Below are 25254 nucleotides of genomic sequence, written 5' to 3'. Positions count from 1 at the left end.
TTGTAGAACCCACCTGTCAAAGCTGGTTGTTCTCATCCCGGTAATTAGTTTCTCAGTTTAGACTTGACACAAGTGAGAATGTTACTTTAGCATAATATAATAAATAAAAGACATTAGGTAATTAGTAGTGCTGGTATATTTCTAAAATACTAAACAGACAAACAATAAACTGTGAACTTAATCACATGAGTTCTTATACAGTTTCAAGACAGGAAAATTAGAGCTCTCAGCTACAGTCATTTTAATAATCACATTGGATCTGCATTATTTATTAGTTATTACATGCTCAACTGATTCAAGGTTGTACAATGCCTAAAATCATTTCAAAGCAAGCATACCTTTTGTCTTTTGAATTCTGACTGGATTACATAATGCATATATTTGTATTTAGTTAAATTGCTAAGTTTATTTCACATATCCAATGAAAAAGACATCAGCCATTCTCTTGATTTCCAACCAGACTGGTTTTATTGATATAATTCTGTAAGGGCGTAATTTGCTCTTTCTGAAGTAAAAGCTATGCCAGCCTTCAGCCAGATTCTCCATGCTTTTGGTTCTTTAGCAAATCCCTAGTACCCTCAGAATTCTCTTGGAAGACCCCGGAGTTCTGGAAAGAGAGTAGCTTGTGGAGGCACAAATGGCAACAAGATCCTCAATTTCTATCAAATTTCAAACTGGAATGCTTCCCCTTTTTCCTGTCTGGTTACTCACCTTTCATTTTTAGCTATTCTGGACAGTGTGCTTTCCCTTTCCTCCTGTCCTTAGTTTAATTCCTAAATGTTTTCTGGGTTTTGTGAAAAGCATGCAGCTTGAGGAATTTGACTGACTTGACTTTAATTCTTTTTTTGGGAGGGGCAAGGGGAGGAAGTTTACAGAAATGACTAAAACCAGCTGAAAAGTTTACAGAATTGACTAAAACCAGCTGAGAACCAAGAAGCCACCTTTTCCTCTCAGGTAGGGAGCTCATCTGTTCAGTCTTGGAGCCTGCGTGACTTTTAGGACAATCTTCTGTTCTATTGTATAAAGAAAGAAATTCTTAAATATCACAGTTTTTCATTTGCGTCAACCAAAGAAATATAGAAATAGAGGCTGGTTACTTAAATTTGCTGCTAAAATGAAAAGTAGGTTTGGCTTTATTCACTGTAAAAACTAAATAATAAAGTATTCACACCAAGCGTGAATTTTTTTTTTGCCAGCAAAAGTTAAAACATCAAAGAAACCTCTTTCAAATACTAACAAATTTACTTACAAACACCTATATTTATTATTTCATAAATAGGCGCAACAGTTTCCATAAAAAAAGATTAAATACAGACACAGTATGAAGAAACAATAATACAGAGCCCTATGTAAAGGTTATAATTTAGCTGTTTTCAATCTCTTTCTGCATCTAATAAAATACCAGGTAAGCATTTGGCAGTTTTATACATAAAAGGGCTTAAATGACATTTACTAACCATTACACAAAAAGTGATACAAAAAAGCAATTTTTCTGCAGTACAAAATAAACGGTGTTTGCGCTTCCCCTCACACTAGTTTCTTTTTGTCTGATCAATGAGACAAAGCCAATTTGTTTTTAAATTAAAATCATTTGGGAGTACGTTTTTTTCAAATATTTTGAAAATATAGAACTATTAGTTGTTTTAAAAATGAAGTAAAAATATGAATGTTTGCCAATTTAACCCCTATTGTGAAATCAATAAACTGGAATGAGCCAGTTTCAAATTACAATTTAGCTACAAAAACATTCACATTTTATACTCTAGGAGAGTGTGACATAGATGCTATTTACAAACTTGCTATGACTGCTACATCAAGCCATTTAAAAAGTCTTTAGTAGTTTCATATAAACACCCATTATGAAAACCAATGGAAAATCCAGGACTTTTATCCAAGACATCTATAGTTGCTAAGGCAGTTACTATAGCGCAGCACTTCACAGCAAAAAACCAACATAAAATCTGAATGGTCCAAAGTTCCTTCAGGGAAGAAGAAAAACAATGTCCATAAAGGATTAAAAAAATAATAAAGATAAAGAAGCATGACTATTTCTTCCAGAGTGGGTGACCCACAAGCTCAAATGGTCCTAAGTGCTTAGCAACTTGTATTTTTTCTAATAAAATGGAGAACTGCCTTGACTGTACAAAGCAATCCACGGTGAAAAGACTTCCCTGAATGCCTCAGTGGAAAGAAGAGGTGTCTGGAGTTTCAGGTAAGGTACAGTGCTTTGTCCCTCTGCATGCCCCTGTGTGGAGAGAAGATAGACAAGCAACCGGTGTTAACAGGACAGCTTTGCTACCGGTGACCAAGGGGGATGTGTCTGTCTGCTCTAGCTTGAGGGGTGGGGTTGGGCACGGGGAAAGTGCACAGTGAAAGCCAACAGGATTTAAAGGCATTCACTCTTGGAACGCTTAAAAATTTCTGGTTTTGCGAACACGGAACCATTACAGATTATCTTTTGGCAAAGCTGGAAGAAATAAAGGATCTTTCCACCACGACATGCCTGTTATGAGAGCTGTCTGCCACCAGGTGGCGATGGCCGGCCACTTACCCACTACTGCAGTAGTCGTTATTCCAGTCCACGGGCTGGGTGGGAGGATTTCTGCACCCGGAGCGCACATACTCCATGGCCTGGGTGACCACTTGTGCAGCTGTAGATGTAGGATTGATTATGGTCTGATAGTCGGGTTGAAGATTAAATCCCTGAAAAGCAAAGCAAGTCCACAAATAAGGATCAAAGTGCCTTGTTAAGAAAAGCACCTAAATATTTACCCACTGTTTGCAAACACTACTGCCCTCTTGCTTGTGCCCCTGCAAGGGCAAGCCAAGAACCATGAAAACTTAAAACAAAGATGGAAAAGAAGTGCCCACACTCCATCTTTCTTACCTTTCCTTCCTTTAGCCATGTGTTACTTGACTTGTACTCTTGAGCAGATACATTGAATTGAGAAACAATGTAAAATTTAGAAAAGCCAACTCAACCAAAACAAAGGGAAAAGGCCCTATACCCCTCAGAGTTTATGTTTTCTGTCTAACCCAAGGATACATTAATAGTTAATCCCCAGAATATGCAACAGAATCTTTTCTGAAGGATTCAGGCAGCAGGTGGCTGAGTGTTTTATTAGACTACACCTATTCACATATTGTTCTCAAAACCCTTTTTCTTCATTCAATCACAAAGGGACCATCTGCTTCTTCTTTTATTTGTACTTCTTTCTCAGCTAAAAATTTCAACCAAAGCTTTTTAACAGTTGTTGGACTAATATAGGGAAGGAGATTCAAAACAATTTGCCACTGGAAAATGCAGAGGAGGAAAAGTATAAGACAGAGCAAATATTTTTTAATTGAAAAGTCTATTAACTGGCAAATAATAATCAGACTTCAGGAAGGTTCTTTTAACACACTGGTGTGGTGAAGTGTTGACTTTTAATCCTTGCAGAGCTATTAAAAATTCAAGGACAGAATCTCTGAAGTAGATAGCTATATCTGGTAAACAAAAAAGCATTATACACTAAGTTATTTTTAGCTTATCTGGTGACTTCAAGAGCTGCATAAGCAAGCTTTGCTGGAAATGACCAAAAAAAGCAACTTAATTAATCTCATGGTTGTGTCTTTTTGCAGCAGATTTCATACATGGTTTTTATCCACTGAAAAACCAAGGGATTTAAAAACAAATCATTTTCTATTTACTTGCAGGGAACTTCTTTTGAAGGAATAATATTGTTGAGATTTTATCTTTTTAAAAAATTCAGCAGAATGATCAGAGAATTGATTTTGAACCAAGGTTATTTCCTTGGACTTTTATTCATTTGCAGGTACCCTGGGTAAAGACTCAAAGACATCTATTATCAAATGTCCTCAATTCTCAATATTGGCTTTAAGGTATTAAATTATTTTCCATTCAAGGGATAAAGACTTCAAGCCAATGTCCAGGCAAACTTGCAACAAAGCTGCTCATGAAAGACAGAGCACTGAATGACTGGAAACAAATCACTGAAAAGTGGAGTATTCAGTCAGCTTGGTTATTTGACCTCACACAGCCTAGAAAGAGCAGTGTTTCCTAAACTAACAACTGGTTTGTGAGAGGGAAGTTTGTTTATGTAGATAAACCTGCAGCTCCAGCCATAAACATTTTCCAAAGCAGGGGAGCCTGAGGAGTGAGAGGAAAATAACTGGATGTTTGGTACTCCAGCCTTTTCCAGGCTGACATCCACTCTTTTTCCATACCATCCTGTAACTCTGTCATGCATGGAGTTTCAGGATGGTCCTGTAATGTCTTAATGGCTTACCATTAAGTCATTAAGCCAAACTGGCTTACCATCCAGTTTTCTGGACCTCTTTCCCGAGTGTCTTGTGTAATGCTAGGCAGACAAGCAGGAAAAAGGCCCCAAGGAGAGGAACCTCAGGCTGATATTTATTTCAGCCCCCTCATCAGGGCTGCCCAGTGACCAGAGAGTGTGTTGCTTACTGGATATTCTCAGGGTCAAGCCCATAGTAGTGGCTCAATAAATCATGTTTTCCAATAAATGAATTTTGACATCAACTATTTGATGCTACTCTTCGAAAGGCCTGGGGAATATAACTGTGTAAATACCAAGGCTTTCTTATCTTTTTAATGTAAAGTTCTCCACATTGGATTTTTGCACAGTCAACAAAACATAACTTAAAAGTAAATAACTCTGAAAACTAGAGTAGTTGAAAATATCTCATGTTAGGTGAAGGAAGGTATGGAAACATATGAGAAAGCAAAAAATAAATAAAAACAAACCAACCTGCTTCTATCCAACACCACACAAGCAAAGAACAGAAATGACCATTGCTTTTTTTCTATCCAATGAACATGGCCCCTCAAAGTTGGGAAAGAGAGTATCAGGAGAACATTAATTTTTAAGTGATCAGTTTAAGATTAAATGGGTAACTTCAGTTATAAAACCAAAATGATGTGTTATCTACAAAGCTCAAAGATTTAAAATTTAGCTAACTTCAATGCCTAAATTTAAGCTCACTAGTATTAAAACAACCATGGACCAAGGAAAAGACAAGCAAAGCCTGAAGAACATAATTTTACTTGCTTTCAGTTTAGAAAATGAAACTTTTTTCTGACTACTGTATTAAGAGATGCTGAGGTCAAACCGAGAAATAACAGTATTTTTATTATTGTTGTAAGTATGAAACAACAATGATGATAGAAAGTTTTGAAAAAAAGTTTGCTTAGTGATCTAATTAAACAAGACTGAATATTTTGCATTTTAATGCTCAAGAGAAAAATCACCAACTGTTTTGTAGCATGCCTGGAATTTTAAATTTCATTTTCTGGTGCCAGATTGAAATAAAAATAGGAAACATGATAAAGATTAATTTGATGTCAGAAGGGACATTTGCTCTTTAATTAGATTTCTGTAGCCCTAGCAGTTTTGTTGTGCCACCATATCAAGTCCTAAAAAAGCCTGCAGCAATACCAAACCGTGATCCTTGTATCCACACTTTACTGGGAACTAATTTCATTTCCTGCCTGTCTGGAGAGGTCTTTTCAACAGGCATCAATGTTTTTGTCTTCACAACTGATTTATTCATCAATCTCAATGTGATTTTTTTAAACCTTTAAATTACACCCAAATCCTAAAGCAGCTGTTTATTACACTAGGAAATTGAAAATCTGTCTGTGTGATATTATACAAAGATTTTTTTCTTAAGGTTATAAAGGAAGTTGACAGATATTAATGATTTTTTTCTCTTGACCTCATTCGACAATATAGTGAACAGAAAAAAAGGAAGAAAACTGGACTGAAAAATAAACCCCAGGTCTATGGGTTTAGTGTACAAAATATTATTCTAGAAAAAATTAAACTATTACTCCTAGAGGATGATATGATCATTTTTAGGATACATTCATTTTCAAAAGGATAATAAAATAGCTAAAGTAATGCTGAAATATGAAACATTACTGTAAAAATACAGTAGCCATGAACTTTCTTGCTCTTTCCTTCTCTTTTTCTTTTTTGGTGTTTGAAAATGCGAACATGGCCAGGAAGCAAACACCTTCTCGATAAAGATGATGAATCCAACAGATCTAATTTCAGCCATCAGGTTTCTACAACCCACTTTGATGACATGAACATTGGCCCCACAAACCGTTGTGATTATAATAAACTGAATGACATGGAGGCGTGCCCGACACTCTGGATCTGATTTTAGGATTATCAATTCGTTGAGACTTTCAGTCCTCTTAACCTGCAGGATTCTCTCCAGTGATCTGCCCTGACTCTGACCTCACTGCCCATCACGCTCTGTTCCTCACCATGCTCCCCACTGGCCTCCTCTTCATGTCCTGGATAAGCCACATTCCTCCCAACTGGCCCTCCAGGCCAGAGGGGGGCCTTCTCCTTGCTACGCTCCCTGCTAGTATCCACCCCACCCCCTTCACACCCTCTGATTCCTAGAGGCTGCCTCTTCTTCTCTGCCAGCTCTTGAGAGATGCCTTCTTTATCCATCCCAGCCAAAGGCCTGCTATTCCTCCATACATCCTGCAGTTTGTCCCCTTAATTTTTCCCATGGGATCCTAATAACTTACCTGTTTATCTTATTCCCACTGCTCCCCTTTTCCATTCCACCCCCAACTCTGATGTGAGCTCCATGGGGGTAGAAGTTGCTCAATTTCAGACAGCACCTGGCATGTGTTAAGGGGTTCAATGAATCTTTTTTGAATAAATGAAAAATTTTTAAACTTTTAAGGATTTGAGATTCTACAAACTAGCCTGTAATTTCTTCTAATATTTAAGCTTCTGCAACTCTTTTTTTTTTTATTCCTTCGTTTGTTAACTTGTCCCTTCATCAGTTATTGACTACCTACAATGATCAAGGCATCATAGTGATTTTAGTTACCATGGTCTCTGCAGCTGCACTGACTCTCCATTTTGGGTTCATGCCATTTTGTCTTCTATTATTAATGTAAGTTAAAATCAAGTCCTACCATCTCAATAAGAAAACTTTCTGAGATACACTAATAGAACTCACTTAAATATTGATGAGTAACTTGTCCAATGTAATCTGCCCTATTTTTTCCTATTAAGATTCTATATGGAAAGACACCTCCCCTGAGTTTCCAAATGTGGCCTTATGTAATTCAGAAATGTTTGAAAACTTATTCAGGGTCACATCCAGCTCATCTAAGGTATAGAGTATAAATAGACAATGAACTGTCTCTGAGTGGGTAAATTAATAAAAAGTGTTCTCTCTGCACAGAGCTCTGGCCCCTAACCTGGGGAGTAGACCACATCTTCTGTATTTTTTTCTCTGAGAATAAACACCCCTCACTACAGCACTAAGAGCAAAACATGGGCCCTCAACTGGATAGTATCCTTAGGCAGAAGTCAACCCACCCAACTGAAGGTCTCTCAGCTCTTCACTCAAACACTATTGGTTCATTAAAATGCAAGGAACCCACGAATGTCCCTTTTATCAAGAGTAATGTCTGATGGAAAGAAGGACAATAGGACCCTATTAATGTCACTCACTGGTCACGAACCTGCCGTAGACAAGGAGGTCGGTCTTTCCCAGTGAGTCTACAGCTCGTCTGCTGAACAGGTAAGTCAGTCATCTGGGCTTTATCAATATCCTTGACTTGGGGACCAAAGAAGACTTTGGTAGAAAGATGAGTCTTTTGCTCTCTGTGATCATTTAATCTCAGAACTAACTAGGATTTACAGGGCCTCCCAAGTCTTAGGAGAAACTGTTAAGAATTGATAAGAATGATTAAGAGTGAGAAGCAGCAGGCCTAGCATTTAAGAATCAAGGGAGGGGATATATGTACACCTATGGCTGATTCATGTTGAGGTTTGACAGAAAACAACAAAATTCTGTAAAGCAATTATCCTTCAATTAGAAAAAAAAAAAAAAAAAGAATCCAGGATGTGACTACTGAACAGAACTAGGTTTGAATTCTAGCTCTGACCTATGGGCAAGTTAGTCAACTCTGCTGAGCTCTGTCTCCTCACCTGTGAGATGAAGGCAAGGTCAGGACTTGCACTGTGAATTTTCTGAAATTAAAGAGGAGGTAAAGTAATGCATTAAGGTTTGTAACTGTCACCTCTTGGAAATTCTGTCTATAATAACAATAATAAAAATGGATTTGGGACTATGTATATCTGATTCCTATTTCTGCCTCCCCTACACCCCACTGTGGCCAGCTATAGACTATATCAGAGGGCTCCTATATCACTCTTATAGGAAGACTCTGCATATTTAATTATAGACCTGGGAACAACAGTCATTGGATTATGAAAGTGACAGGTTAATTTGATATGATTTATAGTTTCTACCTTGACCTGTTTTTTTAAAACACATTTTTAGGATTTTTAAATGCTTTATATTCAGTTTACTTTACATCGTTTGCTCCTAATTCTCAAATTTTAAAATAACACTAAAATCCAGAAGGAAAACAATTTCAAAGACAAGTTAAGCTAAGACTGCACACAAATGGTTTACATAATTGCGAGGTGGACATGGAGGCTTCTAAACCTCCTGTGTTTTCTAATCTATGTAGAAGCCAGACATCCATTTTAAAATAAAACTCTGGTTAGGTTAACATTTTCATTTCTTAGGATTCTTAAGGTTGTACCAAATTTGATACTTCTGACCAGAAATATTGGGCCTGATTTCATCTTGCAGGATTTGTTGGATTCAACAGGCGTATCATCAAGAATTTCTCATTTCTGAATAATATACTGATTGTATATGTATATGGGTATATATATGTGTGTGTGTGTGTGTATGTAAGTATATATGGTAGACTTCTCAACTCCAAAGAGATCTTCAGCAGTAGTAGCATCTGAAAACAACAAATGCGCCTCACTCAAAGGCAGAAAACAGGGCGAGTTACGAGAAAGATGGGTACCGTGGGAAGAAGTCAGGAATTATGAAAGGTAGAAGCTGTTGTGATCCTGCGAGGCTGCCTGACTCAGCCCTGCAAGTTAATTTTCAGGAAGCAGGAATTTGCTGAAGATCTCCCATTCTCTCTCCACTTACAGAGAAGAATGGAACCCCCACCCAATCCACTGGAGGAACAAAGCCCCCAGCACCTCTGAAGGGGCGTCCAGGGCCCGGCCCGCACATACCTGCTGCACGGTGGGGGAGTGTAAGGCGGGCTGGACCTGCATGGGGAGCTGGGTCCCCAGGGGCTGCTGCATGGAGAGCGGCTGGTGCTGCTGCAGGGTGAGATGCTGGTGAAGAGGGGGGCTGATCTGGAGGGGAGGAGGGGGGGACACGGCCATGTTGGCTATAGAGACAGTCACTGGCATTTGGTTGTTGGCCTTGGGTGCTATGCTCCTGGGGAGACTGGGATGCATGGCGGTTAGGTGAGGGTTCATTCCTGGTTGTTGGTGGTAGTGGGAACTTAGGTACAGAGCTGAGTGGGCCTGGCTGGGCCCGGGGAACACTGATGGCGGCTTGGCATTGATCAGCTGCGGAGGCTGAGCCGTCTTCACGTCAACAGGCTCACTGTAGCTCTGTGGAGAAACAAACAGGAACCGAGTTAAGAGGCGGACACCAAGGCACTGCTTTTTCTTAGCAAGATGCTCTGTGAGTTTACTCATGAACGGTCACGTGGATCAACACCTGTTACTACTCTTGACTCCAAGAACTCCTCCATTGTCACTTGCCACATGACCTTATGCAAGCCTGAGCTCATTCCACCTCTTTTATGAAATCTAAAACAATGTATGTTGACATTTTTACTTTGCTTAAATGTTAAGCTTTAATTTGGTGCCTTTTCTCGTCATCCAAAGGTGAAAAAATGATGGGTACGTGTGGTGGATGCAGTCAGTGTCCTACCAGTAACTACCAGTGTGGCTCACTTGGAAGGGAAGTCAGTGAGGGGGTTTTTCTGTTGACTATATGCTTCACTTTTTATTTTTCCTTTTTATATTCTCAAAGAGCCTTGACATTAGATATTGCACAAAGAAAACAATGTTGGTTGATGGAACTGGATAAGGAAGAAACAGTTCAAAAATATCTTTCTGAAGTCATATAAAACCACACTAATATATCTTCAAAGTAACTGTAGAACTCATCTTGATTTTTTAAAAGAGTTGGTGATGAATTGTCTTCAATAATGAACTGGATAAAAATAATCTCTCTTAAAAATTTTAGACTCCATCATAAATTAATACAATTTTTCCCTAATTTTTTTACCCACCTTCAAATGGTCATTTTCTAATAATCTTTTTAATTGACTTAAAAACTAGACATTTCAGTGGAAGCTGAAAAGTATCAAGAGTGAACCCCAAGGTGTTTCTTCTTGGGCATGAATCTGCCTTCTACTTTTGCTGAGAGGAAGAGACTGCAAAACAAATGGTAAAAAGTGAAACCAGCTGGAGAAAGATGCTGAAATTTCCTTCTGGAGAAAAAAGTCACTTGGTCAAAATAAGGTCTTGAGGATGCATCTGTGCCCTTACTCAGTACCTCTGATGTCACGCTTCTCCCATCAATAAGTCAACACGAGCCTCTTGTTACCCAGCACAGCAGGGCCTTCCTGGGCTCCCCTTGCTCAGTCTCTGTACAGCTCAGGCACTATCAGGAGCCTGGTTCGTCACACACGGCAACAGGAAACTCTGTGTAGGGACTTCATTGCACAAGTCAGCCAGCAACACAACTCGCTTCCTCCCCACAGTGTAGGGGATTGAGTGAGAGCCATAGGAAGAACGGTTATGTATGTGTGCTGACTGCAGGAGGCCAGGCTGTGGTGCTGGACTGGTGGCCTCACATACTCTCTATATAGGAATGACCTGAATGACATCTCTAAAAATACATCAACCATGGAGATGTGGGGTCCTGCGAGACCCTGATTACTCCATGCAGAGTAGATGTAAGGTGAGCTCTAAAGAATTCAAGCTCCTCCAAAGAAACTTCTCATTATATTTTTCTGTGTTAGTAGTGATGCAGTTTTCTGAAACAGGAGTAGACATTGACTCCCTGTCTTCTGCATTAACATGGAACAAGTCAAAAATTGTTCACAAAAATTTTCAAGGGGAGGCTTTTGATCAAAAGAGTTTTACTAAATGTAGTACCTACAAGGAACTTTCAATTGATAAAAAAATCTTGAGTCATTTTCCTTTTTTTTTTTTGCTTCCATTTAAAAATTCTTATTGATATGCAGAGCAGTGAACAATTAAAGGAAAAGGTCAAACGGGTTAACTCAGGCTGTGTAAACAGTGACTTGTTTTACATCAGAATAACATAGACTGCAGTGATATGTCTCAAACATCATCCCATATATGCCAAGAAGATTATGTACTTGCTGTCTGTGTGTTTTAAGTCATGTGGGAAACTGTTTTCATTGTGCTGCATTCCCACTTCTTTTCCCAGTTGTGGAAGGGCTAATTTCATATTTAGTCACACACTGTGCCAACTTCACAGGAAAGGGACAATCATACAACGACCAAGAGAGCTACAAAAATCAATACACGTTAGTGCATCTGCCTTTTTGCTTTATAGTTGCTTTAATTTTTTAAACAGAAGAAAAATCACTCACAATTCCTATACTATCAAAGTTATAAAATATATATCATTATAAAATGTTTTCACTTTTTATTTCTGGAGCCAATAATCACATCATTATCTAGTGACATGGTGCATACAGAGCAGTAAGTAGGTATTCTGAGCGTGTGTGTGCACATGTGTGTGTATGTGAAGACAAAAAGACATGATCAGATATGTTCATACATTCATCTCAGGCATTCCAACAATATTTAAACAAACATAAAAGCAGTATATTGGGTTGGCTAAAAAGTTTGTCCAGGTTTTTAGGTACCATCTTATGGAAAAAAGCCGAATGAATTTTTGGCCAGGCCAGTACTTATGCTACACTTAGAAATCACTAACTGTAGTAAGTACAGATGTCAGCAAGCAGGTGGGCTGGCTTCATTGACCAGAAGTCAGTCCTGGTGAGCAGTTTTAGGGATAAAAAAAGTTTTAAGGACAAAAAAAATTTTAGGGACTTTGCCTCCGACACAGTTTCAAATTGTATTAGAGGGGTTTGTGGAAAAATAAATGTCCTTCAAAACCAAGTTTCCATGACAAAATATGTCTGGGAAGAGCACTGGGTCAAGGGAGGTTAGGAGGGCATCTCTCCTGCAAGACTTGTCAGAGCCTTCAGTGTGTAATGCACACTGTGAATTTCTGAGGGACTATCAGAGAAGTCTTTCCTCAGTGGGTCATTTCACTGAAATAGTCTTCAATTGGAAACTAATTCAGAAGATGAATTAATAAATTACACAAACATATCTAAAATGACAAATAGAACATACATTTCAATTTGAATAGTCATTTTTCTTGCTTCAAATAAACTAATTTGTATTGCCCCCAAATACATACTTAAATTACATCCATCTAGGTGTAATATCAAAATTATCCTTTGTTTCACTTTTACCAGAATACTACCTGTATAGAGAATTTCACATTCTAGGCCAAGAACGGTGACACCATTTCCTGAAGGAATTAGCAAATTGATAACTTCTTAACTGTAGCCTAGAATTGCTAAGGCATAGGGCTTCCCTGGTGGCTCAGACAGTTAAGAACCTGCCTGCAATCCAGGTGACCCAGGTTTGATCCCTGGATTGAGAAGATCCCCTGGAGAAAGGAATGGTAACCGACTCCAGTATTCTTGCCTGGAAAATGCCATGGACAGAGGAACCTGGTGGGCTACAGTCCATGGAATTACAAAGAGTCGGACATGACTGAGCGACTAACACTTTCACTTTTCTTCAGACACAGTAAGGCAAAATTCAAAATAAACCACAAATGAAATTCTCCTGAATTACACTTTCTAAACTGTGTAGAGATAAAGACAGACACACAGACACAGACAGAAACCTACTTGAGATACTCATTGCCAACTTTGAGAAGATTCACTTTTCTCATGGTAACAAAACACAAAATCAAGACTGCCGGGAGAAATATCAATAATCTCATATATACAGATAACACCACTCTTATGGCAGAAAGTGAAGAAGAACTAAAGAGCTTCTTGATGAAGGTGAAAGAGGAGAGTGAAAAAGTTGGCTTAAAACTCAACATTCAGAAAACTAAGATTAGGCTTCTGGTCCCATCACTTCATGGCAAATAGATGGGGAAACAATGGAAACAGTGTTTATGTTTTTGGGCTCCAAATCACTGTGGATGGTGACTGCAGCCATGAAATTAAAAGACGCTTGCTTCTTGGAAGAAAAGTTATGACCAACCTAGACAGCACATTAAAAAGCAGAGACATTACTTTGCCAACAAAGGTCCGTCTAGTCAAAGCTATGGTTTTTCCAGTAGTCATGTATGAATGTGAGAATTGGACTATAAAGAAAGCTGATTGCCGAAGAATTGATGCTTTTGAACTGTGGTTTTGGAGAAGACTCTTGAGAGTCCCTTGGACTTCAAGGAGATCAAACCAGGCAATCCTAAAGGAAATCGGTCCTGAATATTATCGGAAGGACTGATGCTGAAGCTGAAACTCTAATCCTTTGGCCATCTGATGTGAAGAAGTGACTCACTGGAAAAGACCCTGATGCTGGGAAAGATTGAAGGCAGGAGGAAAAGGGGATGACAGAGGATGAGATGGTTGGATGGCATCACTGACTTAATGGACATGAGTTTGAGTAAGCTCCGGGAGTTGGTGATGGACAGGGAAGCCTGGTGTGCTGCAGTGGATGGGGTCGCAAAGAGTCGGACATGACTGAGCAACTGAACTGAACTGAAACACAAAACATTTTGTCTATTCAGCCATTTGTTTGTTATTTGTCTTCTCCATTCTAAAGCATGAAGAGATCAATCAGTACTGTTACGCCTATTTTGAAAGAGTAGTATTTTTTAATCACTACAAGGACTATAACAAGTCAAACAGATTTCCAAAACCAAGGATTTAGACAACACTTGAAACAATTTTTAACACACACAGAGAAAAATTTGGGGGAAGTTACATGTTTTCCCTACACTTTTGAAGTCGCTGAATATGATAAGATAAATAACGCATCTAGCCATGTGCCTAAACATGGCATGCACTCCATTGGGGGTTCTCTTCCTGCATTCTCTCTTCATCATAATTTCCTGCACCATCAGGAAAGGATTTTTTTGGGGGGCTGCATGGCTTGCGGGATCTTAGTTCCCCCACCAGGGACTGAAACTGGGCCCTGGCAGTGAGAGTCCTGAATCCTAACCACTGGACCACCATGGAATTCACAGGAAAGGATTGTTTAAAGGTCGGGACTAAAATATTGTGTGTCCCATGCATCTGTCACAGTGCCAAGTACAGAGAAGACAAACATATTTGCTGAGTGACTGAATGACTGTCCTTGAACAATATTGGGAGCAGTCACTGTTGCCCTTGCTGAGACTCCTGATGAGACATGCCATTCCTCTTTCTAAGGAGTAGGTTTTCAAATCTTTGAAAACTCACAGAATATCAGATTGCTCTTCACCGTCTGCTCTCATCATGAACCACACCCTTTCGAAAGAAGTGGGAGATTACAAGCCTAGCTTTGCTCTTTAGTTGGATCCCGTGGGCTCTGCTCCCCATTGGGCTGGGATGGGTGGCAGAAAGCAGGGAAGCTTACTGTGTTTCACCCCTATTTTGAGAATTTGTATCTTTATGTAGAGATCTACTCATTTAGGCAGGGAAAAATCTTGCTTGGGCCTCACTTCTCATTAATTCTTAATAAGACTAGTAAACAGACAAAGAGTTGTTTCACTGTTTTGGAAGATAGGCAAAATAAGTTCATGTTCCATAGCAAAGTGTCATGAATTCATAATCTGATTAAATGGAAATGTGAAGAAATCCTAAGTTTAATAGTCTCTCACCATCATTTTCTTCCAATTAAACTATGAAAGCAAGGCTTGTTGTTGTTGCTTTAGTTGCTAAGTCGTGTCCGATTCTTTTGCGATCTCATTTTGCAAATAATGATATTGTATATGAAGATCATTATGCCTTTCGTTAAGAAACTAGAATTACTTTCTCATTCAAACTAAATCATTTCAATTTGTTTCTAATTCCAAATGCATTAACCACTTTTACTTAGTGATGTGTGTTTTGTGTCAGTCACCTGCCAAATGTAATCCTATCAGTGTATACACAACTGAAAATCAGCCCTTGAATGTGACATTTTCATGGGGGTGAGTGTGTACTTGCTACTGGTTTATGAGTAAGTTCTAGTTCCTGTTTTCTTTTGGGCCACTGATTCTAAAAGATATTTTCTATAAGCAAAATGGTGTGTGTGTGTTCAGGGATGGGGGCAAGGAGAGAAGTTTTGGGTCTTTCCAGTAGTCTTTCACAAAGGATACAACTCTATAAGCATCAAACTACTTCGTATTAATCAAGTTGTTGATTGCCCAAGATAATTTCAATCCCATTTACTTTGTATTATGAAGATAATATTGCATAGTATATAAATGCTCCTTTCTAGGATGATAAGTGCTATAAAAATGAAAGATTGACAAAGCAATTGTTATTTAAAGTAGCAAAGCATAAACATAAAACATAAAGCTCAGTGGAAGCAACAATATAGGAGTTGCTGAACCAAATCAGATTAATAGTCCATCTAATTTGATTCTTGTTTCCAGCACTGACCAATACTTGATGGATTGGAAATTAAACAAAATTTATGCACTTACTCAATTGTGCATTGTTACTTCTGGAAGGAAAATTCTTTGTACTTGCAGGTGATTAGCTTACACCCTGAAGCATGAGATTTTATTATCTTTAAATCACAATCTGGGCTTACAGAGCTGCAAATTTTATGTGAACAGTCATAATTGATCCATCCTATTTTCAAATTCAGAGTGTCTCAATAGCTCTCCTTGGCATTAATTCTATAAGTTACTCTCATCTTGTAAAAAGAAATGATTTGTTTTGAATTTAGTCCCTTTTAATTGAACTGAGGATTGTATTTATTATCGGTCATGGCAATAGACTGAGAACTTTCTTAATTTAGTTCAACACTGTCCTTTACCGTACATTATAAAAAGATTCCATCAACTCTGTAAGTTTTGGCTCAAATCAGAGACAAAATCTCCTACCTGATATGTGACCTTGAAGTTATGAATCTGATTACTTATACTGAACATACCAGAACATACTGGTCTAAATGTTCTCTCTTTCCAGGCTGGGGCTTCTGAGCAGCTGTACGCTTATTTCAATAATGCTGCTTTTACTTGGAATAAATATCTGGGAACTTCCCTACAGGATTCTCCCCAGCGCCTGTGAGACGCCGCTTTATATATCCTTAGCCAGCTCTCTGTCTTTGGGTGGTGAATTTGGTTTTTGGAAACAGCTAATAGTCACTGGAAGCCAAGTCTGTGGGATGTACATGGGTGATATTTGAGGAAAAGAATGAGGTGTGAAAACAATGTTACAAGATTGATTTGCTAGTGGCTCATAATTTGCTGAGTACAGCTCTAAAAGAGGAGTTTCAAAAGTCTTTTGAACTCTGGGGGCAATAATAAAATAAGTTTGTAGCCTCCCAAGGTGACACTTTGAATGCATCACTCATTTTCGGAATATCAATTCTGGTCTATCTGGTAAAATGAAACTAGTTCCAATTGCTTTAAAGTTATATATTGTTTTCAATCTGTTGAGACTCAGGTCTAGGAATTTCTGAGTCTATGTAAAAACTCTGATTCCTTAAGCTTTACTTAGACCAACCCAAATGACCTTAAATAGCATGTAAAACCACTCCAGCCCAGAAGTCATAGGCTCCACAATGGCATATATTCTTAGTCCTCAGACTGTTTGTAGGCTTCCTTGATTAAAGGGTCATAGATGGTGCTGTGAAAGTGCTGCACTCAATACGCCAGCAAATCTGGAAAACTCAGCAGTGGCCACAGGACTGGAAAAGGTCAGTTTTCATTCCAATCCCAGAGAAAGGCAATGCCAAAGAATGCTCGAACTACCGCACAATTGCACTCATCTCACATGCTAGTAAAATAATGCTCAAAATTCTCCAAGCCAGGCTTCAGCAATACGGGAACCGTGAACTTCCAGATGTTCAAGCTGGTTTTAGAAAAGGCAGAGGAACTAGAAATCAAATTGCCAACATCCGCTGGATCATCAAAAAAGCAAGAGAGTTCCAGAAAAACATCTATTTCTGCTTTATTGACTATGCCAAAGCCGTTGACTGTGTGGATCACAATAAACTGTGGAAAATCCTGAAAGAGATGGGAATACCAGACCACCTGACCTGCCTCTTGAGAAACCTGTATGCAGGTCAGGAAGCAACAGTTAGAACTGGACATGGAACAACAGACTGGTTCCAAATAGGAAAAGGAGTACGTCAGGCTGTATATTGTCACCCTACTTATTTAACTTCTATGCAGAGTACATCATGAGAAATGCTGGGCTGGAAGAAACACAAGCTGAAATCAAGATTGCCGGGAGAAATATCAATTACCTCAGATATGCAGATGACACCACCCTTATGGCAGAAAGCAAAGAAGAACTAAAGAGCCTCTTGATGAAAGTGAAAGAGGAGAGTGAAAAAGTTGGCTTAAAGCTCAACGTTCAGAAAACTAAGATCATGGCATCTGGTCCCATCACTTCATGGGAAATAGATGGGGAAACAGTGGAAACAGTGTCAGACTTTATTTTTTTGGGCTCCAAAATCACTGCTGATAGTGATTGCAGCCATGAAATTAAAAGACGCTTACTCCTTGGAAGGAAAGTTATGACCAACCTAGATAGCATATTTAAAAGCAGAGACATTACTTTGCCAACAAAGGTCTGTCTAGTCGAGGCTACGGTTTTTCCAGTAGTCATGCATGGATGTGAGAGTTGGACGGTGAAGAAAGCTGAGCATCGAAGAATTGATGCTTTTGAGCTGTCGTTTTGGAGAAGACTCTTGAGAGTCCCTTGGACTACAAGAAGATCCAACCAGTCCATCCTAAAAGAGATCAGTCCTGGGTGTTCATTGGAAGGACTGCTGTTGAAGCTGAAACTCCAATACTTTGGCCACCTCATGCAAAGAGCTGACTCATTGGAAAAGACCTTAATGCTGGGAAGAATTGGGGGCAGGAGGAGAAGGGGACGAAAGAGGATGAGATGGCTGGATGGCATCACCGACTCAATGGACATGGGTTTGGGTAGACTCCAGGAGTTGGTGATGAACAGGGAGGCCTAGTGTGCTGCGATTCATGGTGTCACAAAGAGTCAGATACGACTGAATGACTGAACTGAACTAAAAGACCGTTTCAATTAAGGAACCCACATAGGTGATTTTTTAAAAATGTTTAGATCATTTCTTATCTTTATAAAAGAATATATCTATGAAGCAAATTTTTCTCATGTTAATGCCACTTAAAATTTTTCTTTATATCAAAGCAGCTGTGTAGACACCTAGAATATGATCCAACTAAATCCTGAATCACACACAAAACTTTCCTAGTTCTTTGCGCACCTATCAATAACATTAAAAATAAACTTGATAATAATAGTAATTGCTGGTATTTATTAAGTACTTTCCTGTGTTCAAGATGTCAAACCATGCAGTTTACATACGAGTTTCCTATTTTATTTTTATGGAAAACTGATGATGTAAGTCCCATTATCTACTATTTGACACAAGAGTAAACTGAGACTTTAAATAGCTGAAAAATGGGCATAAAGGCAAGCAGTTAGGAAGCGAGAAATCTGGAATCTGAACCCAGATGGAGCTGCCCTGAGTGCCTGGGGATATTTCTGCCCTCTGAGGACTCTTTCTGTGCAACACTGGTGGTGCCTCGGAGATTCTTTAATGTTCCCCTTGGTGTCTGTGGAAGCACAGATGCTGAAGAAGCCTTCAAGATCTTCTCCAAAACTTATTTATAAACCTTTGCTTCCTGCTTTTAAATATCTCAACGGAGAGAAATTGTTTGCCTAAACAATCTAAGAGTTCGGTAATGCTCCCTGTTCAGATTAAATTCTTCTATGGTGACATGGTATCTCCATTCTTGTTCTGGAATCGCTGCCCATGCCTGACACCCATCATAGGTGCCCATATCTTTCATGTCAAATCCACTCTTCTCTGCTACTATCTCCTGCCCTCTCTTTCAACCACTTGGTGACTCTTTCCTCTGAAATCTCTCCAACTTCTCTCTTTATAGAGTGTAAAACTGAAAAGTTAGTTCTTCCAGGTCTAATCTAACCTGTGTCTGCAGCACCCAATGATCCCTTTCCTGTGACCCTCAATATGCATGTTTTTCCAAGGTAGAGTGGCCTGTCACTGAGCAGATCTAACTGTGGGAAGGTCTGTCACTGGTTCCACGTGACCAGGCAAAGCATGTGTGCAGCTGAACAGCATGGCACAGAGGGGAGCTCCTCAAACATTCTACAGGCCTCATAGTTCTCCAAGGGTCTTGGGCCAGCCTCTGGTGGTGGGCAGCCTTCTATCCCTCAACACCAGCTTCATTTAACCAGAACAGCTTTACTCTTGGCTAGCTAATTCGTGAGAGTTGGCATAGAATTTTACTGAGGATAAGAGGTTGTAGGTCTAAAGATATAAAACTTGACAGTCACTCAGGGTAGAGAAAAGCCTACAAGCTTTGGAACGAGAGAGTGAGGGGTCTGAGCTCTCCCTCTGCCACCACCAGCCTCTCCTTGGTCTCTTAGACTTCAAATCATATAGTCTCTGCCTAGAGACTGTGCAGAAAATGGGGCTAAATCTTACTTTGTAGGGTTATTGTGATGATGAATAGAAATATATGTAAAATACTGAGCACAGTGTGTGACACATAGTAGCTACTTGATAGCACGGTGCCATTTGTATTTTTGTTGCTGAAGAAAATTCAGTGTCCACCTGGGAGTGTGTCTGTATTGTCGTTTTCAAGTACGAAGGTCAGAATATGCTACTATGACTGAGTTTTTTTTTGAGGGGTTAACTTCAATTTTTATCCAGGTCTGACGTCATGTTAAGTAGTATGCTGGGTTAAGTGAAGTGAAGTGAAGTTGCTCAGTCTTGTCCGACTCTTTGCGACTCCATGAACTGACTGTAGCCTACCAGGCTCCTCCGTCCATGGGATTTTCCAGGCAAGAATACTGGAGTGGGTTGCCATTTCCTTTTCCAAGAGATCTTCCTGACCCAGGGATTGAACCCGGGTCTCCTGCATTGTAAGCAGACGCCTTACCGTCGGAGCCAGATGGTATATAATTCATTTAAGCGAAAATGTAATTGAAAGGAGAGGAACATTGTTAATCCTGTGACTCAGTCTCATGGGTGGAGCCAATGTTCACTGGGTGTTTCTATTTTTTGATTATGTTCTGTAAGAAGCAGCTAATTTTAGCGAGTACAGTTTCAAGCTTCTCAAGTATCATGGAATACTTTACTTTGATCTGCTGTGTTCACCGCTGGGCTCTCAGTACCGAGCCCTGTACCTGATGTGGGGCAGGTGTCGTGCATCCCTGGATGGGGTGCAGAGTAGGGCCTGGAGTGAGAGCACTGAGAAGTAGGTGACACTGCTGCACATTAGTGAGGGCAAGGGCTGCTGGCCCAGGAATGCAAAGCTATATTGGATGAAGCAAATGCACTGCATAGAACATTGCTACCAAAATGTGCATGAATAAATCAAGGAGGGGTAAATCAAATTTGAGCATTCTTTGGCATTACCTTTCTTTGGGATTGGAATGAAAACTGACCTTTTCCAGTCCTGTGGCCACTGCTGAGTTTTCCAAATTTGCTGGTATATTGAGTGCAGCACTTTCACAGCATCATCTTTTAGGATTTGAAATAGCTCACCTGGAAATCCATCACTTCCACTAGCTTTGTTTGCAGTGATGCTTCCTAAGGACCACTTGACTTCGCATTCCAGGATGTCTGGCTCTAGGTGAGTGATCACACCATCGTGATTACCTGGGTTGTGAAGATCTTTTTTGTATAGTTCTTCTGTGTAGTCTTTCCACCTCTTCTTAATATCTTCTGCTTCTGTTAGGTCCATACCATTTCTGCCCTTTATTGTGCCCATTTTGCATGAAAAGTTCCCTTGGTACCTCTAATTTTTTGAAGAGATCTCTAGTCTTTCCCATTCTATTGTTTTCCTCTATTTCTTTGCACTGATCACTGAGGAAGGCTTTCTTATCTCTCCTTGCTATTCTTTGAAACTGCATTCAAATGGGTATATTTTCCTTTTCTCCTTTGCCTTTTGCTTCTCTTCTTTTCACAGCTATTTGTAAGGCCTCCTCAGACAACCATTTTGCCTTTTTGCATTTCTTTTTCTTGGGGATGGTCTTGATCATTTGAAAAGACCTTGATGCTGGGAAAGATTGAAGGCAGGAGGAGAAGGGGATGACAGAGGATGAGATGGTTGGATGGCACCACCAACTCAGTGGGAGGCCTGGCAAGCTGTAGTCTATGGAGTTGCAAAGAGTCAGGCATGACTGAGCGACTGAACTGAACTGAACTGAAATCAAATTTGCCTCAACAATTTAAGAAAATGGACACTGAGTTTTGGCTAATACAGTATTTCACTGACAAAGGGACCATAGGAAACCACCAACAAACAAAAAGACAATCTATAGAATGGGAGAAAATATTTGCAAATGATGAAACTGATAAGGGGTTAATGTCTAAAATAAACAAACAGCTCATACAACTCAATATCAAAAACCCAAACTATCCAATCAGAAAGTGGGCAAAAATCTAAACTGACATTTCTCCAAAGAAGACATAGAGATGACCAACAGGCACATGAAAAGATGCTCAACGTGGCTAATTATTAGAGAGATGCAAATCAAAACCACAATGAGGTATCATCTCACGTAAGTCAGAATGGCCATCATTAAAAAGTCTACAGATAATAAATGCTGGAGAGGACGTGGAGAGAAGGGAACCCTCCCGACCTGTTGATGAGAATGTAAATTGGTGCAGTCACTATGGAAAACAATGTGAAAATTTCTTAAAAAAACTAAAAATAGAGCCACCATATGATCCAGCGATCCTACTCCTGGGCATATATTTGAAAAAGATGAAAACTCTAATGAAAAAAAGATACATATACCCCAATGTTCACAGCAGCATTATTTGCAAAAGCCAAGATATGGAAACAATCCAAAAGCCCATTAACAGATGAGTGGTTTAAGAAGATATGTATTCCATTACATATATATATATACACATATGTAATGGAATATATATGTGTATATGTGTGTATATGTGTATATGTGTGTATGTGTATATGTGTGTGTGTGTATATATATATATATATATATATATATATATATATAATGGAATAGTACTCAGCTACAAAAAGAATGAAAGATTGACATTTGCAGTAACATGGATGGACCTAGAGAGTATCATACTAAGTGAAGTACATCAGAAAAAGACAAATATTGTATGATATCACTTATAAGTAGAATCTAAAAAAATGAAATGGTTCTGTATACAAAACAAATAGACTCACAAACATAGAAAACAAACTTTAGGGAAAGGGGAAAGGGAGTGTGAGTTGGGGGTATAAATTACGAGTATGAGAATGATAGATACAAACTACTATACATTAAATAGATAAACAGCAGGGATTTGCTATATTAAAGTGGAGCTATATTTAATATCTTGCAATAACCTATAATGGGTTTCCCTGGTGGCTCAGTGGTAAAGAATCTGCCTGCCAATGCAGGAGTCATGGGTTCAATCCCTGGGTTGGGCAGATCTCTTGGAGAAGGAAATGGCAACCCACTCTAGTATTTTTGCCTGGAGAATCACATGGACAGAGGATTCTGGTAGGCTACAGTTCATGGGGGCCACAGAGAGTTGGACACAACTGAGTGATTGAACAACAACAATAACCTATAATAGAAAATAATCTGAGAAATATATATAATTGAATCACTTTGCTATTCACCTGAAGCTAACACAATACTGTACATAGACTGTGCTTTATGTGAGCTGAGAAGAGAGAATGTAGATGTTACACCTGACTTGTTGGGCAGGGCGTGTTTCAGGGAAGCAGGTGAGGTGCACCGTCAGGACCTGGGAACAGAACGGCCCAGCACGAGGACTGATGGAGGCAGGACAAGTGCTGGGCTCGGGCACTTGCTACCTATGTGATACTTTTCCTCTTTCGTGAAATGTTAATAATCAGGCCTACTTTGAGGAATAAGATATGGGAGGTGAGGGAAGTCATTCACATAAAGTTATCTTTTATTTTCTCTTTTAACTTTCTATTTTGTATTAGGGTATATAGCTGGGTAACAATGCTGTGATTATTTCAGGTGGACAGCAAAGGGATTCAGCCATACATATAAATGTATCCACTTTCCCCCAAACTTCCCTCCCATCCAGGCAGCCACATGACATTGAGTAGAGTTCCCTGTGGAGTAGGCCCTTGCTGGCTATATGTTTTAAACGTAGCAGTGTGTACATATTGATCCCAAACTCTCTAACTATCCCTTCCCTCTATCCTTCCCTTGGCAACTATAAATTCGTTCTCTAAGTCTATGAGCCTCTTTCTGTTTTGTAAACTCATTTCTTTTTAGATTCCACATGTAAGGGATGCCACGTTACCTTTTAAAATATAAATCCAATCAAGCCATCCCCTACTGGAACCCACTCAGTGGTGTCCCTATGTAAAGAGTATGAAACGCAGCTCCTTTCATTGACCTGCAGGGCCCACGTGACTTGGCCACTAACCATCTTCCCAGCCCAGTTTCATCTCAAACCACCCTCCCCTATTTACTCAGCTCCAGTGTCACTGACTTCCTTAGTCTGAGGAGGTATTTTTGTCCCTCGAGCCTGCTTGTGCTGCACTGCCTGGCCAGCTGTCCCGGGCCCTCTGTGTCCTGCGAGCTCCTGTCATCCCTTGTCTCAGCTCCAGTGTCACATCTTCAGAGGGCTCAGTAGACCATTCTGGCAGATGCCTTCCTTTATTTCCCAGTAGGCTTTTACTCACAAAGATCTCAGTCATTTATGAACTTCTATTTTCACAAGTGATCTCCCTGAACAAGAGAAAGCTCTCTAAGTGCAGGGGACGCACCTGCCCGTTTTCCTGTGTCCAGGTGTCGTCCGAGCCTGGCCCAGTGGCCCAGTGCTCGGCACGGACCACGTGCCCAGGGAAATTTACCAAATGATCACATGAATGAATGAATGGGAAAGATAGAGCTTGGCTGGCACACTGTAGTTACTTGGAATTGTGACTGTTATTATCATGTAGCATTTTATGACTGTGTGTGTAGATCTTTAGCTCTTTCAAAATAGAGAAATAATTTATAACTTATTAAAAATAACATAGGAAAATATATATGTAAATATGAATGGCTGTTATTTTCCTTGTGATAATTTTAAATGGAAAAGCAATAGGTTTTTACATAAGCTTCTGCATGCAATCAGTGGGTAGGCTGGTAAATTTTCTGCAAGTGCATGCAAGGTTATACTGCAAATAGGCCATTCATATCCAACACCAGACAGCCATTTTTCTAACCTGGAGAGGGTGTTTATAACTTTTCTTCAATTTGTATACATATTGATACAATAGATAGTTGTACATAAATAGACATTCACCAGCTCCAGCAAAATTCCTGCTGCCAAAGAGAAGAAAAACGTCCGAGTAAGCTGTAAAGAAAGTGCTTGGTTTTTTAAATGTAGAAATGGCAATTCACAGCATTTATACAAATTGCCATGTACTGAGGGTTGCAACTCTGAGAATGAATAGTAAGAAAAGTTGCAGCTAAGAGCGAATCTGAGAACTCTTGTTTTGAAAGTAAAGGCTTAGTCAGTACTATAGCATTCTGGCAATCTGCATAACATTAACCAGAGTGTTTTGTATTGGGACCAAGACTTTATGTATTGATTTTCTTGTATGTAAAATGTCCTGACTAAAACTTCTCTTTAAAATGCTCAAGAAGAAACTTACCTTAGATGAAACAGGAAGAATTCATATGCCCCCTTACATCTTGGGCATATTAATCTGTATGATACCAAGTGACTATATAACCCAATTGTTGGATGGATTTATTAGGTTGGTGCAAAAGTAACTGAGGTTTTGCACTGTTGAAATTTGCCATTTGATATTGGAATACATTCTTAAATAAATGTAGTTATGTTATACATTACTTTAATGCACATTTCTCACTTCATTTTTTTTGCTAATGACTTATTACTTGCTGTTTATTTTATATTTATTTTAGATTATAGAAGTGATGTTAGACAAAAAGCAAATTTGAGTGTTTTTTTTATTCGAGTTCAAAATGGATCGTAAAGTAGCGGAGACAACTAGCAACATCAACAACGCATTTCTCCCAGGAACTGCTGATGAACG

General features: G+C 39.3%; 1 protein-coding gene across 5 annotated transcripts in view; it reads right to left on the bottom strand.

The window, feature by feature from the left end:
• Positions 1–445: 445 nt before the first annotated feature.
• Positions 446–25254, bottom strand: part of TOX (thymocyte selection associated high mobility group box) — a 309705-nt gene continuing 284896 nt past the window's right edge. For 2 of the 5 annotated variants that reach the window (XM_081504351.1, XM_081504353.1), the window contains exons 7-10: positions 9114–9503; positions 2552–2703; positions 2168–2245; positions 446–1013 (exon numbers count right to left, since the gene is read on the bottom strand). In XM_081504351.1, the coding sequence (XP_081360477.1) occupies positions 2209–2245; positions 2552–2703; positions 9114–9503 (579 nt within the window). In that variant the 3' untranslated portion in view covers positions 446–1013; positions 2168–2208. Of the gene's footprint in view, positions 2246–2551; positions 2704–7994; positions 8037–9113; positions 9504–25254 lie in introns of all 5 variants that reach the window. The other 3 variants (XM_081504350.1, XM_081504352.1, XM_081504349.1) reach the window with 2 other exon arrangements.

The sequence above is a fragment of the Giraffa tippelskirchi genome, chromosome 6 (assembly GCF_054371585.1).
Source record: "Giraffa tippelskirchi isolate mGirTip1 chromosome 6, T2T-mGirTip1v1.2.pri, whole genome shotgun sequence".
Classification (NCBI taxonomy): Eukaryota; Metazoa; Chordata; class Mammalia; order Artiodactyla; family Giraffidae; genus Giraffa; species Giraffa tippelskirchi.
This window is presented reverse-complemented; position numbering and strand designations above follow the sequence as displayed.